The sequence below is a fragment of the Micromesistius poutassou genome (assembly GCF_964030765.1).
Source record: "Micromesistius poutassou genome assembly, chromosome: 5".
Lineage (NCBI taxonomy): Eukaryota > Metazoa > Chordata > Actinopteri > Gadiformes > Gadidae > Micromesistius > Micromesistius poutassou.
This window is the reverse complement of record NC_140275.1, coordinates 13,504,285-13,523,352: the sequence shown is the minus strand read 5'-3', so window position 1 is coordinate 13,523,352 and position 19,068 is coordinate 13,504,285. Positions and strand designations below refer to the sequence as shown.

Here is a 19,068-nt window from a genome sequence, read left to right as displayed (position 1 = left end):
CTAGTGGTATAACTACTCTCTCTGGGAGCTCGGTAGGCAAAAACTACTTTTTTAGGGCCTTGATATTATTCTTGAAATAATTTGTATTATATTTTTTATAGGCTATAGTCCCAGCCAGGCCTATTCTTCACTCAATTCATCGCCTTACTCATATGTAGGTTTTAACCACTGCCCTTTAAAACTGGTTGAACTAGGCCTACTCACGGGATCCAACATGAAGAAGTTGAGCCCAGCTCCGGTGCTGAGGGCCACGAGGGTGGCGCTGCCGTACAGAGCGTAGCCGGCACACACGATTTTGCTGCCCGGCTGCAGCGCGTCCTGCTCCGTGGGCTCCCCGTCCGACGTCTTTAACGCACATCACAAATTGATAATGTATCAAACATCCATTGGTAAGAAAAACCCAATGCAAAAAACAACAACAATCTGACACTGTGATGCCGGAAGTTTTTACAAGGGTCTACATTAAAGGTCTACATTACAGTAAAGGTATTATAATATGATAGGCTACACCGGTTGGGGAATACAATTATTATTTGGTTGGTAGGCATTAATGTAGGCTACAATAGTTGTTTTTGGGGAACATTAATGTAGGCTACGTGTAGAAAAACAAAGTTAGTCAATATAATGATTATCCAACTACTTTATCAAGGTCTGGAAGAAGTCATTGGGAACCGATACTTTCAGAGAATCATTAATTTAGATTAATCATTACAGAGACCTTGATGAATCAGATGGATTTTCCAAACGACAAACGGTGGATTAGCTGCACAGCAGCGCCCCCGTGTGTTTTTATTGTGTCAGACAAAACATATATTTTAAATGAAGGTAGGCCTATTGATCACCAAAAAATATGAATTTGATTATAAAAGGGAGTGCTTTATTGTGAGTTCCACCAATTCTAATAAGACAAAGAAGTTTATTTCTATAAGTTGCACTATGTAAGTAAGAAAACCCTGCCACCCATGCTTTGTCTTCACATGATTTAGACTTTGACGCTTGGAATTTTTATGATCCCTAATAAATGTTTAAGTCTAATGAAGCAGACAGAAAATCCTCAAAGTATTCGGATCAAATACTGTGTCTGTGGTCTTAACAGTGACACAAATTATCAACCAATTGAACAAAAATATGCATTACTGATGTTTTTTTGTGTAACAGAACTACTGAAAATGTCAGTACAAAGGTTTATATATATAAACCTATATATATATATATATATATATATATATATATATATATATATATATATATATATATATATATATATATATATTGGGATGACACATACATACACAGATTCCCCAACATCAATCAATTCTAAGACTTCTAATACTAAAGTCGATTATTACTCACTCGTTTGTAGATGGCAAAAATGGTACCAATAGACGCCAAGCAGTCGATGTTGCTGGATCCGTCCAGGGGGTCAAAACACACCACATACTTACCCTGCGGGAGAGAGAGAAAGATACACATCTCAAATGAATGAGAAGAGCACTTTTCTAGAAAAGCATTATCTGATTATATGGGTCCCTTTTTGATTTTAAACCATTAAGATCTGCCGTCGTTGTTATTCTGCATAGGTTGCCTGTATGTATGTGTATATGTTTGTGTGTGTTTGTGTGTGTGTGTGTGTATCTAAATGTATATCTTCACGTATATATATGTGTGTCTGTTTATATGTGTTGTCTGTATGCACGTGTATGAATGTTTATTTGTATGTGTTTGCATATTGTATGTGTTTGTGTTTTTATATATGCATGGATATATACAAACATACTGTATATATAAATACATATATGTGTATGTATGTATGTATGTATGTATGTATGTATGTACATGTGTGTATATACTATGTATATGTGGATGTATTTGTTTATGTGTATGTAGGGTTAGGGTAGTGTGTCCATATGTATATAAATATATATACATGAGTATATATGTGTATGGGTATGTATATGTGTATGTATGCAGATGTGTATGTATGTATGTACATATGTATGTATGAACGTATACATGTATGAATGTATGTATGTACATATGTATGGACGTATGTATGGACGTTTGTATGTATGAATGTATGTATGTACGTATGTTTATATGCACATGTGTGCCATCATGTATATATGTATGTTTATGTTCATGTGTTTATATATATGTGTGTGTGTGAATATATGTATAAATATATGAGTATATATGTGTGTGGGCCCTCCACCACCCCACTATGCATCAGCATCTCCTCCTGGGACCTCTGACCCTTTTCTCCTTGGGCGTGACGATGAGCTTTTCATTCTCCTCTGACACCAGGCAGCAGGTGGAGTAGGACGACCGCAGCAGGTTGATGACCAGCGTGTTGGACAGCACGTCCAGCTTCTTCACGTCGTCCCCCGTCACATTTACAGAGCCCGCCAGACCCTGCCTGACACCACAGCCAATCAGCCAACCAGATCCATCGGTAACCCCGCCTTTCTCCCAGCCATGCACACAGGCAGCCAACATCCGTGATCTCATTCTAACCCTAACTAGGTCTTACTCAGGGTTGTTTCGGAACCTAGCGCACATGGTCAAAATATTGTATAATATGTGTTAACAAATCTGTCCATGCATGAACTTTCACGTTTTTCCTATCTCTGGATCGTAGTCCCAGGGACTGGGATTTGAGTACTACTGTACTATGTATCTTGCCATAGATTGTTCCAAGGGTATTACAACCTGTGTCTTAATGTTAGAAACACTAAAAATATCACAAACATTCCTTAGTTTAACATGAAGGGTGTGCATTTTAACTTTTACTTAACTTTTTTTACAATCACTTTCAATTTCACCCCTTTTGCATTAGACTGAATACTCAGTATATCTAATGTGGTTGTTTTTTTTGTTGTGTGTGTGTGTGTGTGTGTGTGTGTGTGTGTGTGTGTGTGTGTGTGTGTGTGTGTGTGTGTGTGTGTGTGTGTGTGTGTGTGTGTGTGTGTGTGTATGTGTTCATAGATTGGAAAAACTGTAAATGTGCTATGACCAATGCTCCTCTAGATGTCAGCAGTGGACAAGAGGAAAATCTACTATGGCTACTATGCCTATGTTTTTATAAGTTAAACATAAAGTATGTGAATGTTGGATTATATAGTTAACTAAAGTGAGCAATTCACACACATGACAGGTACATAAGCGTTGAATTTGAAGATTTAAATTTGAACAGATCTCTCACTCTCTGTCTATGTCTGTCTCCCTCTCCCTCTATCTTTCTCTCTTTTGCACTCTCTTGCTTCTCTTGAGTGTCTTACCTAACAAAGCATTCTAGATGTTAAGTATAGATACCAAATTCCCTTGGCAAGCATTGAATCCCTTGAATGCCTTACAAAATAGCACTTTTTGTCTCCAATCTCAGTCCTGTCACCACAACACCTTCCAGAGGATGTTGGCTGTTTTCCAATGTCTACACCTCAACCATGCATCTCTTGTGCAAGATACACAACCCCAATTGTATTTTATCTCAGTTTACAACAATGCATCAAAATCATATCACCCCCTGAAGGCACTGACTTTTTAGTTCTTTTGATTCAACTTTTTGTTACTGAGTATTCGTTTTGTGATATATATATATATATATATATATAGTAGTCAGCCATGAGCCCATTTTCACCTTTGGGTTGAAAAAATGTCACAAAGGCTTTGGGGTCACAGAATGACTCCCCTCTATCGAGTCTATTTTCTAACTATCAATTTTCCATTCTCTTTATATACTAGTTTTCATGCTTTCACCTTTAAGCAGCAAGAGACCTTCACACCTGCTGCACCTGGACCACCAATCATGTCTCAAGTCCCAGTGTGCAAAAGCCTCAACCAGGAAATGAATGAATCCTTAGTGGCTAACATTGTGTCTTGCCTCTTTAAAGTGGACATAAAATAATGCAACTAATGTATTCACTCCAAAGATATAGGCTTAGTATGTAGGGTTGCAGGGACCAATCAACTGTGAGCTTAAGCTTAAAAAGAGGATCATTAAACATTGCTTTTTTTAAACCATACACTTATGTAATATTCTGCAGTTATGCAATTGCAGTGTGGTTAACCAAAGAGGTGTCCATACACACACACACACACACCCCAGTGGTTCTATCCAACGCAGCGCTGGTTGGATGCTCAAGGTCATCTACTCTCACAGGTAGTACTCACAGGTGCACCAGTCCTGCCTTGCGCACGGCCGAGGAAATGGCCTTAATAGCCGTCAGCATGGAGTTGATGAGCTGGGTGAGCTCGCCAGTCGCGCCCTTGGCCTGGCGCCCGGTCTCCATGATGAAGCGGGTCAGCGTCCATACGTCCGTGTCAAACTCTGACTGATCCGACATGGTTTATGTGTGTGTGTGTGCGTGCGTGTGTTTGTGAGTGCTTCTCCTAACGTCTCCCAAGGTGTCTTCCCGTCGACTAGCAAATCCACAATGTGAGGCAGAGTGTAGCAGACAGAGGGTATAACCGTCCTGCCAAGTGTTCTATTTATGTGTGTGTGTGTGTGTGTGTGTGTGTGTGTGTGTGTGTGTGTGTGTGTGTGTGTGTGTGTGTGTGTGTGTGTTGGAAGATGCGGTGTCAGATAACAGTTGTGGTGGTCATAACAAGCATAATCCTGTACCCTGAGGCAAGCCCCTTTCTTGAATCTTAAAATAGTGTTTCACACCATTCACAATAATAGTTTAAACATAGCCAAATTCCACTCATAACTCAAAGTATGAGTCCTGTTTCCCTTACTTTTGTTATATTGTAAAGCGAAGGCCCTTGGTGCAAAGCCATTGTCTCTCTCTTGCACAGAAACTTGTGACCCTCTGAGTGCTTTGCTGAAGAATCAAACTTCTTCACTCCATAACCATGTTTTTGCCCTTGTATTTGGTGAAAATACTTTACCAAACACAATGCTTTGTCCCCAACTCTGGAATCTGATGTCAGGCTGAGTAATATCACCCTGCATCACACTCGCAGTATTGATGCACAACGGTGCATGCACAACAGAGTCAAGTAAAGTATTAAGTTATTATAAGTTATTATTATGTGTTGTGCAGTTAATACAAAACTGTTTAGTGATATGTTTTAAAAAGAAGGAAAAGAGCAAGATGTGTTGCTGAACAAGGTTTATCAAAGGCAGTAGATTCACATTTATATGTGTAATGTGTCATTCACAGTCTCAAATAACATTTCTGCCTCCATACTCTCCTTTTGACATTTAACTCAAAGGTCAACTCCTGTAGATAGAATATCCATGCACTTTTATGCACTCTGCTGAAGGACACTACGACTGTTGATATCCATTACACTTTTCTAATAGATCTGATCATTTTGTGCATCAGGTTTGAAAGTAACACAAATAGGAATATTGAATTAATTGTAGGTTCTAGCAGAAGTCATGCGTGCTTTCCCTGTGGAAGCAGTTGACTCGTATCAGTGTCTCAACATCCAGTCAAATTCAAACAAGACATGGGGGAGGACTTTAACTTTCAACAGCTCAAACTCAAATACTGCAAATCCACTATTACTATGGACATGGATAATGCATAATACACCTATCACTTTTAAAACAAAAACAACAAACAATCATTCTTTGAAGTTTGCATTTTTTATTTATCAGTCTTCATCAACCCAAAAAGGAAAACAGAGATTCACATGATCAAGGCATGAAGCGTTCTTGCATAGATATTTGTATGTGGTCCAACATATATTTGAATGTTCCAACCTGATCAAGGTGCTACTTTAAGTTACGTGTGAAGCAAATGTATGTTGTATATAGCTGTATGGGATGCATGTGTGTGTGTGTGTGTGTGTGTGTGTGTGTGTGTGTGTGTGTGTGTGTGTGTACGTAGTAATCAGTATTAGTGTCTATGTGAGTTTGCTTGCCAGCTTATGGTCTCAATCAACCTCTTACTCCTTTGGTCTCATGCACTGTTGCTGCTCAAAACAGAATTTAAACTCTTAAGAAGAGGTCCAGTAACTTCCCAGTACCCTTACCTGTGTGGCTTGTGTACACAGACACACACACGCACACACTCACATACATACAACCACAACGACAATACACACAACAGAGGGTGCTACTGGCTAGCCTGCTACTTTCTGGCGTGCTTCATGTAGATGGCGAGGTACTCTCGCACGTCGTCGGACGAGCCCATGACCACGGGGACCCTTTGGTGGATGTCCACGGGCTGGATGTCCAGAACGTTCTGGGTGCCTGTGGTGGCCATGCCCCCCGCCTGCACCATGATGTAGGCCATGGGGTTGCACTCGTACAGCAGCCTCAGCTACAAGGACAGTGGAAGGGGGGGGAGGGAGGGCAGAGGAACGACTAAGAACATGTTCTAGAAAAATCTGTTCGACCACAATGAAAATGTTAGGAAAATTAAAAAATTAAAAAATTAAAAAATTTCCGAACTGAATGTTTCAGCGAAAGATAATTCTCCATGTTGTCCATGGAGGAAACCATGGCGTGATGTGAACAAACTCCCCAGTCACACTGAGGGGTAAGTTTCCGTGTTTCCGAACAACTGTGCAAGCTTGTTTGGTTAAGTCAGCAAACACTGTGGCGACAGTGAGGCATGTGAAGAAATGGCATTGTGTCACAGGCTTGGGTCTGTTTCTCAAATGCCGGTCTGTAGATAGAGAAATCTAGTGAAATGTCCTCACAATGCCGTACCGTTTCAAAATGGTAAATCTGGATTATTCTTTACATTTGTTTGACAATTAAACCTTGAGCAAAAAATGACTGAATGAATGAATTTTAGTATTTTTCCAAAATGTTTGGTATGCACCGAAAATCCTTTGTCCCATCCTGGGTAAATAGTAACTACTCCAGCTAATGACAGGTACCATACCTTTCCCTGGGGACTCTTAACGTTGGCTGTGTACAGGAACACGCCTCCGTACATCATAGTCCTGTGGACGTCTGCTACCATGGAGCCAACGTGGCGAGACCCGTACGGTGTGCTGCCGTCCTGTTGTAGACACACGTTCCTAGTGTTTTAACCAAGACTTACTTCATGTTACCTTTATTGCTGTGCAACACTCCTGTTATTCTCCATTGATAACCCAGTGAAATGACATAAGATGTTAGATGTGTGGGCAGGCTCTTCTCCCTTCACAACAACTGTAATCACAACGCCCATAACCCTGAGATGTTGATTGGGGTGAAAACTATTTGAGTGGAAGCAGATGCACAAATTCAAAGCTGGGGGTCCCAAAAACACATTCAGAGCTAGTAATGGGTTCACAGGCCAATACATGTTGGGAACCATGTTTCTTAAGCCAGGTAGTTATTATGAGTGACATACCCTTCTAAAGTAACAACCAAAGACCCAGATAACAAAACAGCTACAAAAGGCAAAAACTGTAGGGAAATATGTTGTACATGTTGCAACCAACCACATTGTTTACCTTAGGGAACTTCTTCTTTTGGAGGTACTCTGTGACGGCCGGCTCGAAGTACATGGCGTTGCCCTCATTCGTACTGTAGATGTTCCCTCGCTTCTTCATCTTCACATCTCGGTCCGTCAGGATGAACTCCCCGATCGCCTGGCCGGTCAGGAAACCACACACACCTTCGATCAGTACGTTTGCATGCAGATGGAAACCCGCTTTGGCAGGGTAACTGGGTTATGGTGTTTTTAAGTGAGTAGGTTAACGAAGTGACGGGTGTTCATAATTCGCAATTCGTCTCATTCTTAATGCTGAACGTGTGTTTGAAGTTGGGGCCATCGTGCCCGTTCAAACTGAGGGGGGCCGTGTCCCTCCCGTTATCGGGGGCCCCTCTGATATTTAGAGTGCACGACGACTCTTTGTGAATATGTCCATTGAATGTGGTTGCTATACCGCGATAGGAGAGCTAACTCGCTGCTTCTGGATGATATTCAAACATCACCTTTAACTGCTACACTAGTAAGCTGCTATTAGATTGTAACAATAGCGAGAAAAAAGTTCACTTCATCAAGAACTACAACAAAAAAGATAAATAATACTCAACGGACAATCCTGCAATCTAATATCTTTGGTCTGTTGAGTTTGATGGTAAACATGTATTCAGGCGCCCAGTCAGTCCTGGTGAGGGAAAGGAGGACTCACGGGGTCCAGCATGAAGCAGTTGACCCCCTGGCCGCAGGAGAGCACCATCATGGTGGCGCTGCCGTACAGGGCATAGCCCGCCGCCACCAGGTCCCGGCCTGGCTGCAGGGCGTCCCGCTCCCTGGGCTCCCCGTCTGTGGTCTGTGAAAATGAATATGTTACGACACAGAACACTCTCCCTTCATCGCCATGTTGTGGGGGTGACGGTCATTTGAATAGAAGCGCCAAACACATTTTGTGAGGATGGAAGATGATTTTGATCATGATTAGAAAATGATTTGCTCAATTCAGGGAACATGCAAATATTTGCTATTATTATTTATTTTTTTGCAGACGCTGTATGTCGTTAAGCAGCGGGTAGGGGATAGGACATCTTGCTCACGCCTATAGATAGGTATGTTGGGGACATTGGGGAAAGAACCCAGTACCTTTCGTTTGGGAGTCGAACACCCTAACCCTGTACTCACTCCTGCCCCCATTATTTTCAACTTAAAAGGCTTCCTGGCGGGTAAAAGTGGTGGGAATTTGGAGGTGGAATTTTCGATGACTCACTACCTTTTTGTAGATGGCAAATATTGTCCCGATGGAGACAAGGCAATCGATGTTGGATGAGCCGTCGAGGGGGTCGAAACACACAATGTATTTACCCTGCAAAAGAAGTGAGCGAGAGAAAAGGTTTTAATAGAAAAGCAGTAGAAAATAAACAGTACTTTTGAGGTAAAAGTCCCCATTCAAACCTGTGTGAAGTAGGATGCGGTGCCATGTTAAAACGAATAGCACGTAGACAAAGTGCCCACAGTATTGAAAACACCCGATACCAGCGATGCAATGCTTCATTTTGTAGGCATCTTTCTCCCCGTTCTTCCGACTCCACTCACCCTGCTCCCTGCTTCCAGGATGATGGCGTGCTCGTCCTCCTCAGAGACCAGAATGCATGCGGTGAAGGACGCTTTGATCGCGTTGATGACCAGGTCGTTGGACAGGATGTCCAGCTTCTTCACCTGGTCACCGGTCACATTGACACTGCCCGCGATGCCATAGCTGATAGAGAGACGTAATTACAGAGTCATGACATACTGAAAAGGAATTATACGATCGGTACAGACATGGTCGTTCCCCAATACTTGTTTGTGTTTTGAGGAAAAAATTATATTTTGTTGTGGTTTACTGTCATCACATTTCTTTGCTACCTGTTTTGGACAACCTGATTAGCAAGAAAGAAAATGTTGCGTTTCCTGATACAGGGAAGGTGTCAAGCAGAAGATGCTTGCATCACCGGCTATGAGTAAGGAAATGTCATTTAGGAGAGCTCTCTCCCATGGCCAGGCATTCTCTGCCAAAGGAGGGAAACTTAAGAATCACATAGAGAAGGAAGACACTAGTTAGTGTATTTAGTATTAGACTTAGGCCTACCCATTTGTGAATCCTCCTACCTACCAAGTGTAAGTTGGAGTTTCATTAGGTCGATTCCTCATTAACCAATTCAAAAAAACACACTATAAAGTGGGAGGGTTAAGTTTGATGTACGGCGTATGCTATTGGTGCATGGATAACAACAATACCTAGGCCTACGTTTCAGCCATGTGTACGACTACCTTCGTGACTGGTTGGCTGACTAGATCTATAGATCGTTAAACAAAAAATAGGAAAATACATTTTACTTACAGATGGGCGATTCCTGCTTGCCGCACTGCTACGGAAATTGCCTTAACAGCTGTGCACAGAGAGTTTAGAAGTGTCGTCAACTCTCCGGTCCCTCTGGCTTTCTGGCCCTCCTCCAAAAGAAACCTAGTCAAAGTGACTACGTTGGTATCGAACGGTCCCTGTCCTGACATCTTTCAGAGCGGATCACACCAGCAGTACTGCAGTGTGTGGAGAAAGGGGAAATGTTTAAAAGCCTATAACGCGGAACCTATTGCGTTAAGGGGATGGTTAATAAAGGAAAGCCAATCCGAAGAGCGTGCATTGTACAATGTGGTGTGAATCCAGCGATGAACTGATAAAGTGACCCATAGCGGGATGTGACTGGAATAATGGATGCTGTCAACCCTGAAATTAAACCAAGCATAAGCATTGCGACAGCAGGTTGTGTATTTTACACAATTTCGACAGTTTGAATATCAAGAATGTTTTAAGATAAAGTCGTGAGATGATTTGGTCATAGTTTGAAAATTCAGTATTTTGACGTTTGCCCTCTGGATAGGCCTATAAGAGTTTCAGAATTCCTTCAGACAGGTTTTGGTCGGTCGGTCCGTCTTTCTGTCAGTCTACCTGTCAACTTTCACAACGATTATCATCACCCATGTTTCAAATCTGTAAATCAGCAAAGCACCAGGCTAGTGCAAAAAAGGGACAAAAATAATAGATACAACTTGTAATTAGCACACTTTATGCTCTAATTGTGGGCTGCATTGTGTCAAGTGTGTGTTTTATATGGCACATTTAAATGTGTGACCAAAACAGTTGACAGTGATGCAATTTGGATAGAACAGGCAGCTATCACTTCGGTCAAACACGTACACCATATAATACACACACATAGGCCTATATATTATATTAGTAGCCTATGTTTGTAGGCGATTTTTGCAGGTTTGTAGTTTTTTTTGCTTCATATTTTGACGTAGGCTACGAGTATAATTTTCTCTCCCTCTCAAACATTGCTACATTGTGGACTTAACGCAAGGTGACACAACTACCACACGATGTCGCTGTTCACCAACCTAGAGCATTGCGATTAAAATGTGTTTTGCCTTGCAAGCTCTATCAAAGCTATTGTTTGCATAATTTTTTTCCCCTGTTTTACGTAAACATGAAAATCCACTGAATATGTATTTGCAAATGTTGTTACAATAAACTAGAGAAAAAAAATCTGAAAACGAGATGTGTTTCTTCAAACTTGCAAAGTTAATGTAGAATAAATGGTCGCATATAAATCCAAGTCAAGAAACAGATGAAGGCCTGGTACAGCACGTAAAGTTAGCATTTCCTTTAACTCACTGTTATAGACGAGAGGAGAGCAACCTTGCAGCAGGTAAGCGTCACCTGCTACGCGGACCTTCATAATGGGTGGCACGCCACTGGTCGGGCCATCAAGTGCGCATGAGCGCAGTTTAAGAACTTGCTGAACGGACAACTACAAAGGGGACCGTCGGCGAGGAACAGACGAGGGGAAAGTTTACGTTTTAACACGTTCTGGGGTTAGCGTAAGAGTTTCAACATGGCTTTCCTTTACAATTAATTCGGTCATACTTAAATTGCAGGACAAAGCAATTAATACGCTGCTGGTTAACATCACGTAAAGACCTGATTGACTGGGAAACACTTGGTGTTGTTGGGTAAGTAGTGAGCCCCATGCTGTTACTCAGGCTTTGGAAAATAATGGGACTACGTTGTTATTAAACGTATTGTATCACCGCATCTGGTCAGCTAGGTTTCAATTTAGATTTTTGCTATTGATCAACTCGTAATGGCTATCATGCTTGTATTTTAATTTGTTAAGCCACATTGCAAAGATTTGGTATTTGCTCCAATGTTCTTGCGTTTATGTCTCTTCGACCAAAGTGGTTATATTGCCCTCAACAGGTGTTCAACCCGGCTAGGTTAGATGTTGAACTTTGAGCTCTCATAGTGGATCCCACCGTCCCTTTTATTGTTTATGATGGCACAACGCGACCAGTCACATAAATGCTGATATCATACGCAAAGTGGATACATAGACGCACACAAGTGGATGAATTGGAATAGGTTCTCTAAAAAATATGCCTTTATCTTAAAGGATATTGGGATATCTGTATCTATGTCCTTGGTCTCCATAGAACCCCCTGGGCTTTTATTAGTTGGTGTGTATATGTATGCTTCATTCAGTCATGAAGGAACTATCTCCCAAGATATGTTCATATCCTGAACACCTCCACCTCAGGCGCCAGTGCTGAGATGTCTCCTCACATTGTTCCCTTGCCAAAGTCTGAAATGCAGTGCTTGAGTTCAACAAAGGCGTCTTTGAGGAGCAGTGAAAGGGACTGTCACCAACTTTTGAAACAATTCTGCTGAAATGAAGTTGCTGTTGGGCTTATTGGAATCACTGGGTCACGTTTCTTTTTGGGAGAGACGCCACCTCACATTATTTCAGGAACGACCCTCATCCTTACAATACAACAAAACATCTCTATATTATCTTTCATGCCAACACACTCTTCTGGCACATTCCAGTGATGGCTGAACAAAAGTTTTGGCAGGGGGGGACCTACCCGTTTGTAAGATTTAAATAGTTTGGGTATCCACATGGGGTGAAGATGGTGCTGAACCTTAGACCTGGATGTCATGGTGGTCCCTATTGTGCTCAAAATACTTAAAGATTGTAATCTATAGTGGTTGGACTTGAGTCTCCTTCTCATAGACTCTTAAACTACCGCTCAAACTCAAAAAAATCATTCATTATTCAATACTTTCATTCATGTTAAAGGGACTGTGATGAAGATGTTTTTCTGTAACAATTTGTCATCTCAAATCCTGGTTACGCTCATATGGTCAACAGATAACAATTTGCTTCCTTTGCAACCAAAGATGACCTCTAAATTGTTTTCTGACTGTGTCAAATCTTGCATCAAATCTTGCAAAACGACTACAAACATCAAAGCAGCAGACATCCGATAGGATGCTGAGTTTAGACGGATGTTAAGTCAAGCATCCTAAGATGCATCTGTCTTGTCTTGGCTTGCCGCTCCATAATCTTTGAACATTCACCGAAACAAGTGGCACGGTTCAAACTTATCAATATTGATGTAGTATTGTTTTGCCTGCCTATTCATCGTTCTGTGGTCCTTGTGTCAAAAAACACATCAAGTTACCCAATTTTACTTTAAAAGGGAAAGAAATGTTGGGTCTTACAGTAAAGCTCAGTGTTTAATGGAAACGTTCTCTGTACCACCAATAACATAAACACCATTCCACTGCTTCCTTACTGGTTTCCCACTGGAACACTTCTAAGCAGATTGTGTTTAACAGGGCAGGCTGGTGTTGGTTGGTACATCTGGCTTAGCCCGGCGCTTTAGGTACACATTACGGTGCCCGGGCCCCTCCGTCTTGTGGACACATGGTCGGCATCTCTCAATTAACACCTCCCTTAAACGACCTCTTGTGTCTGCCCGGGATCAAAGCAGCTGGGCTTCCGTCGACGGGCCGCGTCTGCCCTCCACCCACCCAGCGCCTCTCTGTGATTATCGGCCCCCGGGCCCTCCGATGTTTGTTTAGAGGAAATGACTTCCACTCGGCTGCGCTGTCCGAGTCGGTTGCACGTCTAATCTGGGCCTGGCCCCGCATGCGGCTGGCCGGGTTTTTGTGTCGCTGTGACCGTCTGTCCCCCATAGTTGCTTTTGCAGTTCAAGCCGTAGACGTGGTGCTCGGTGGAAAATCTGTTGGCCTACTGGTTGGGTTACTAACGCTAACTTTTGGGTTAGCATTAGAAAATGAACTACTGTTTTTGTGCAGCCTATATATTGGTGTGTAGTGAGTCTTTTTCTGTAGATGGCTGTTTTTCTGGTATCTCTGCATGTAGGAATGAGGGAGAGGGAACAGCTTGTCAGGATTTAAAGGGTGTGTGTGATGGTGGTCTATGTGAACTGAAATGTTGCCTTGTTATTATCAACCATGTGCACCTTAAATGATAGTCTTGCTGGGCAAAGAAAACCCAAGGAAAACCTGGTTTAGCACAGGATGCTTAAAATAGGCTTGAGGATTGGATTTGATAAGGACATCATGGGTAAACATTGAATCTCCTTTTTAAATCAGTTGCTCTCCTCCTAAATGAATACACATGCCATGTTCCAAAATGGATATGACCTCAAACCACGGTGTAGTTCAAAACAAAAAGGTCAGGTTAGTGTAAATTTCAATAGTTAAATCCTCTTTCTTGCCATTTTTGTTCCAAAGTTTAAGTCCCGAACTTAAAGCCTCTCAACATGTATTTTTTAGCTTATGCCAACTAATATGGATGGACAGCTCAGTCTTCTATGATCTGCTCTTTGTAGCAAATCTTCTACCCTCACCTTTAGAATGAATCTCCTACTGCTTTTGTGTCAGAAGTGAAATGTCATGGCTAATGGAAGGTTTTGTCCATCTCGTAATGTGGATGGTTGCCTCATTTGCCTTTGACGTTCTTCCCAATAGACATTGACTACTTCCCTTTATGGTATGAGGTCGGATTATACCCATTTTGATTTGCAGCTTTCAAATGGACTGTATTGGATGATGATACTTGCGCAATACAACTGAGGTGTGTGTGTGTGTGTGTGTGTGTGTGTGTGTGTGTGTGTGTGTGTGTGTGTGTGTGTGTGTGTGTGTGTGTGTGTGTGTGTGTGTGTGTGTGTGTGTGTGTGTGTGTGTGTGTGTGTGTGTGTGTGTGTGTGTGTGGATTAACCCCAGCAACGACCAGGTGGATTTGAGACCTTTTTGTTTCCTAGGATCTTAAGCCCATTCCTTCACCCGCCCCCTTCTCAAATCACATGTTTGCATCCAAGAATGTGCCTTTTGTTACGCCAACTGTAACACAATAATGTGTTAAAATGTTTTTTTCCCGCTATCTCAATCTCCCAAAAGCATAATTGTGTAATTCCTTCTCATATTTTTTTCTCACCTTCATACTTTTCTTCACTACTTTTACCACAATGATTGCTTATAGTTTAACTAGCTTTAAAGGATATTCCTAGTCCATTTTTTTCTCTTTTTAATAGCATAGTAGACACCTAATACTAACGTCACTCATGTCTTGAACTTGACTGATGCTGACCACATGCTGTAGTCATATGATTCTGGGGGATTAAAGTGAAACACTCAGTGGGAAGGTTGGGTACCTTGAGGGAAGCTTGCTGCTTGACTAGGCTTGTTGCTAATGTAAAAGTATGCTGTTCATGATTAAGATGTGGCAGTGAAACCGTGCTATAGGGTTTGAACTTGCAAAACACCCTGCACTTTAATCTTTTTGTTTTCCTGCCTTCCCCATGCTTAAAACTAAGTAGTGTTCTTTGCTATAATTCCGGAAAAATCCAGAGGAGTCATTTTACATGGAAAACCTCAGAGTGCGTGTGTGTCTCTGTGTGTGTCCTGGGTGGGCTATAGACAATGTCTTTGATGGGTCTTCAAAATAGATATAAATAGGTATGCTTAACTGTCATCAAGAAAAAAACATAGGCTAGTGTGCCTTCAGGACCAAACCTTACTCTACGCAGCACTGAAGTGCCAGGGAAATTATCTACGCTGTAAAAGAATACGCCGTCTCTTTGTGTGTCATCCACGTTGTGCCACATACACCGCGGCTTGTGCACCCTATCCGGTATTCAAAGTGCAAGTGTTTATGGAAAGGAGAAACTTTCTTAGAGCAGGGTAGGTGTGTCTGGGCGGGGGCTCCACCTTTTTCATGTACATGGAACAGGATAGGGCAGGTGCACAGAAATTCCAGGGCTCAAGTGATCTTGTGATAATCCCTCAGTTATGCAGACGTGCAGCAGCTTTTCCTGTCTTGCCACAAGAAGGCAGTCTTGGTGAGTGGACTGAGCCCCGTTCTGACAACGGGCCTTTTATATAAGCAGCCGACACGTGGATAGCTTGTTTCTCTCAACAGTGGTTGCATACAACTTTCATTGTGATTCATGCGTTTACAATGGCACCATGACGGTTGTCCAAAATGGCAAGAAATTACTTTCTAATGCGGCCTAAGAATATTTAAAATGTGTTTATTAGGCAAGCATTCTCCCTATTGCGTTGCTTTTAAAGGCAACTTGATAACTTATGTGTTGACCTTTTAACACTTTTTAGCTTGAGCTGGATGTTACAAAAGCTGTGAAGTTGTCAAGCCGTCATAGAAATGCCACTGTTATACTATATCCTCGTGTCCAAATAACCTTGGTCTACCAAGTCCTACTCCTGTTACACTGTGTGTGTGTCTTTGTGTGTGTGTCCGTGTGTGTGTCCCTGCTGATTGGTTGCCCTGTTAAACAATGCCTGGTGACGTCTGTACGATAAGTCTTCACTTGTCCGTTGGTGAGGGTTCCTTACGGGTCCTCTGTCCGTACTGTGAGCTTTTTTATAACTTGTCACTGGAGATGCGCTGCACTATAGAAATACTTTTTCCCTCAATAATATAATACAAGGTAAGGAACATCCTGAATTGAAATTGGCTTGTTTACACATGTAGTTTAGACAGTTGTGGCGTTAGGGTTGGAGTACAGTTGTATAGCTGTTGCATGGGCGAATGTAATTCTGATCTGTTGTGTGATGTTTGTATTTAGTATTTGGTATTGTTCATCTTTTTTCATGGCATTGTTGTAAGACAAGAGGGGATGAATGGTAAAACATCTTTCCATCAAAAAGCTAAGACATCCCAGCTGCTCCGTCACTCTAAATTGTCATGTTATTGTATGGTACTGTTGCATAAAGGCTAGCTCTTTGCTAAGGCTAGTTGTTGGGAGGCAAGGAAAAACCAGTGATGGCTGCAGGTTGCTGTGTTCTGGAGCAAGTGGTGGTTAGTTCTGATAAGTGATTAGTCTGAATGTTTGTTGCTTTGAAGCTTACTAAATCTTTGGCAAAAGGTTTTGGTGGTTTTATAGATAATGGTTTCAATGGCCAAGCTATAACGCTGTCTCTATAGATTTTATTGAAACAAAAAACTTGGCAAGATTTTTGTTTCTTCTCCGAATAGTAAAATTGAATTAGTCTCAATCTCCTTCAATAAGTTGGTTTTCTAAGCAATGACCGCCACAGACCCTGAGGGATGTGGACATCTTTGTTGAGATTGTTTCTTTGTTTATTCCACAGTGCACTGTCTAATGCCTAATAATGAGGTCTAACGATGGCTATTGAAATGTTTGCTTTAAACCATTAAGGCTGGCCAGATGGCCCTCTCTTTTAAACTAAGTTTGAATGTATAAACATCCCCATGAAGAAGGTTTGGAGCTTTCAGTAAGCTGTTGAGCTGGGCGACTCAATTGTTTCCTCTTGTGTTCTGTGTGGATTTTGTTTACAGTAAAGATTGGCCCGGTGGTGAAACCATTGATCTTTTATCTGTTCCAGTTAAAAAGTTCCCCTTCACATGAAGGCCTGCTGTCTGAGCACCACATGGTAAATGTTTTTAATGTGGCTCCGTCTCTGCAGAAGACCCCAGCGTCTTCTGCTCACACGTTGGTGCCTTTCATGTTCTACTGATCTCCGCAGTAGAAAGTGTTTGGGGCTAGTTGTGCTTTTTGGATTTTCATCAAACGCCATTGGATGATCATTGATGCTTGTTACAAATCTTCCATGCTTCAATCTTCAATGCTTCCAAACCTTTGAAACAACTTGGTACTGTGCTTTGTAAGCTAAACAGGCAGGTGGTTTACAAATTGCTACCACGCTTTTAAACCCATTTCCAGTCGCATCGCACTTTCTGCTCAAAAGGCATTTGTTTTAAAGTTTTATTGACGGAAAATGTGATGACACCTCACTACCCTTCTACCAAACCCATCACCCCATCCAGGCAGGTGGTGGTGAGATGGTGGATGAAGTGGGCGTGTTCAGAAGAGACCTTTTCCACAGCCAGTGAACCGTGCCTACTGCCCTCAGTGTTTGACGACGCGAGTCCATGCCTCGCTGCGTGGCTGCGGTGAACTCGCCCTGATAATGGCCGGCTGGCCCTCCTCGGGTTTCACTCCCAACAAAGTGAGGTGCACATCGCCACGGCAACGATCACCAGTGGCTCCGCACCTATAGCCTTATATCCCCGCTGGTGCTTGGAGGGGGGGGGGGGGGGGGGGGGTGTGGAGACTTTTTTTTTTGTATTTTTTTTTTAACAGGCTTATCTGCTGTGTTGATTCTAGGATGGGGTATTTTACGGCACAACTATAAATTTATTATATATTAAATGTTACATTGCTTGTTTCTAGTTTAGTACTATTAACAGCGACGGGGTGGTAGATGAAGCTTTCCATGGCCTTCTGCTGTCTCACTGTCTCAGGTGATGATATTGCATTTTTAGATGGAACCGGCATTCAAAATATTTGAAAACCTGTTGCTGACAATTCTGCTACTTGTCGTCTTGGTTATATTATTTTCTACTCTCCATATTTCTATCCGGATGGATCATCCCTGAAGCATTTCTAAAATGATAGCCATGTTCCCTTTGACAGTGGGAACATAATGTGTAGGCAGTTGTCATGTCTGAGTCTACAACCGGCTTTTGTTTATGCAAATTGTGGGTGTGTAAAATTGTGAACATACTGAACATACTATTTTCCTTCCATGCCTGTGGCCCTGTCACAGGCATGGTCACAGACACTCACTTCCATCTTCTATAATGAACCTTTTGAAATAAGTAGCTGAAAGATTTGGCATAACAAAGCCATATGTTATAGACTTTTGATTTAATCTATATCAATTTTGAATTGACTGTTAATCCTGGTAAGAATGTTCATCAATTTAATATGGTGCACAAAATGCCAAGTGTTCTTTCTTTTCACCATTTGTGTTTAGTGAAAAAGGTCTCAAGGTTCATTCTCTCCTGCCTTCTCTTGTTTTGCATAGTCAGTGAGATCTGTGATTGCCATACTTTCTACATGCAAATGGCCTCCTTCCGAATTTACCAGTGAAATGGGAAACTGATTGCTATTCAAGTCAATATTTTCTCATGGATAGGGTGTCAGATGAAACCATATGTTCTTATGATGCATTAGCAATTATCAGGAGTACTTATGTGGGTTCACAATGAACTGGTACGTCTTGTCAAACACTGATCTGTTCTAGTGAAGGATATGTCACAGCATGCAACGTGTCATGTCCATGGCACAGCCAAACTATAGCATGCAAATGCTATAGTTAGAAAAGCTAATGTCTAATGTCTGTCTAAAGTGTGTACGTTTAGACCATTGTTACTACTATTAATTCTTAGCGCACCTTTCAGACTGCAGCTCAAAGTGCTGCACAAAAAATAGCAACAGCAGATAACAAACTAAAACT

At 41.8% G+C, this 19,068-nt stretch overlaps 2 protein-coding genes across 2 annotated transcripts in view; both read right to left on the bottom strand.

Annotated features, from left to right (window-relative positions):
* fbp2 (fructose-1,6-bisphosphatase 2) overlaps positions 1-4,448 on the bottom strand; it is an 8,870-nt gene extending 4,422 nt beyond the window's left edge. The window contains exons 1-4 of the mRNA XM_084468781.1: positions 4,171-4,448; positions 2,254-2,416; positions 1,354-1,446; positions 205-345 (exon numbers count right to left, since the gene is read on the bottom strand). Coding sequence (XP_084324907.1) covers positions 205-345; positions 1,354-1,446; positions 2,254-2,416; positions 4,171-4,343 — 570 coding nt within the window. The 5' untranslated portion in view covers positions 4,344-4,448. The remainder of the gene's footprint in view (positions 1-204; positions 346-1,353; positions 1,447-2,253; positions 2,417-4,170) is intronic.
* Positions 4,449-5,860: 1,412 nt separating this feature from the next.
* On the bottom strand, positions 5,861-9,923 carry fbp1a (fructose-1,6-bisphosphatase 1a; the record flags this gene model as incomplete). The annotated part of the gene is made up of 7 exons (XM_084467562.1): positions 5,861-6,275; positions 6,846-6,965; positions 7,405-7,542; positions 8,089-8,229; positions 8,644-8,736; positions 8,967-9,129; positions 9,754-9,923. The coding sequence occupies 7 exons, from the start codon at positions 9,921-9,923 to the stop codon at positions 6,084-6,086; spliced, it is 1,017 nt and encodes a 338-aa protein (XP_084323688.1). The 3' UTR covers positions 5,861-6,083.
* Positions 9,924-19,068: the final 9,145 nt, after the last annotated feature.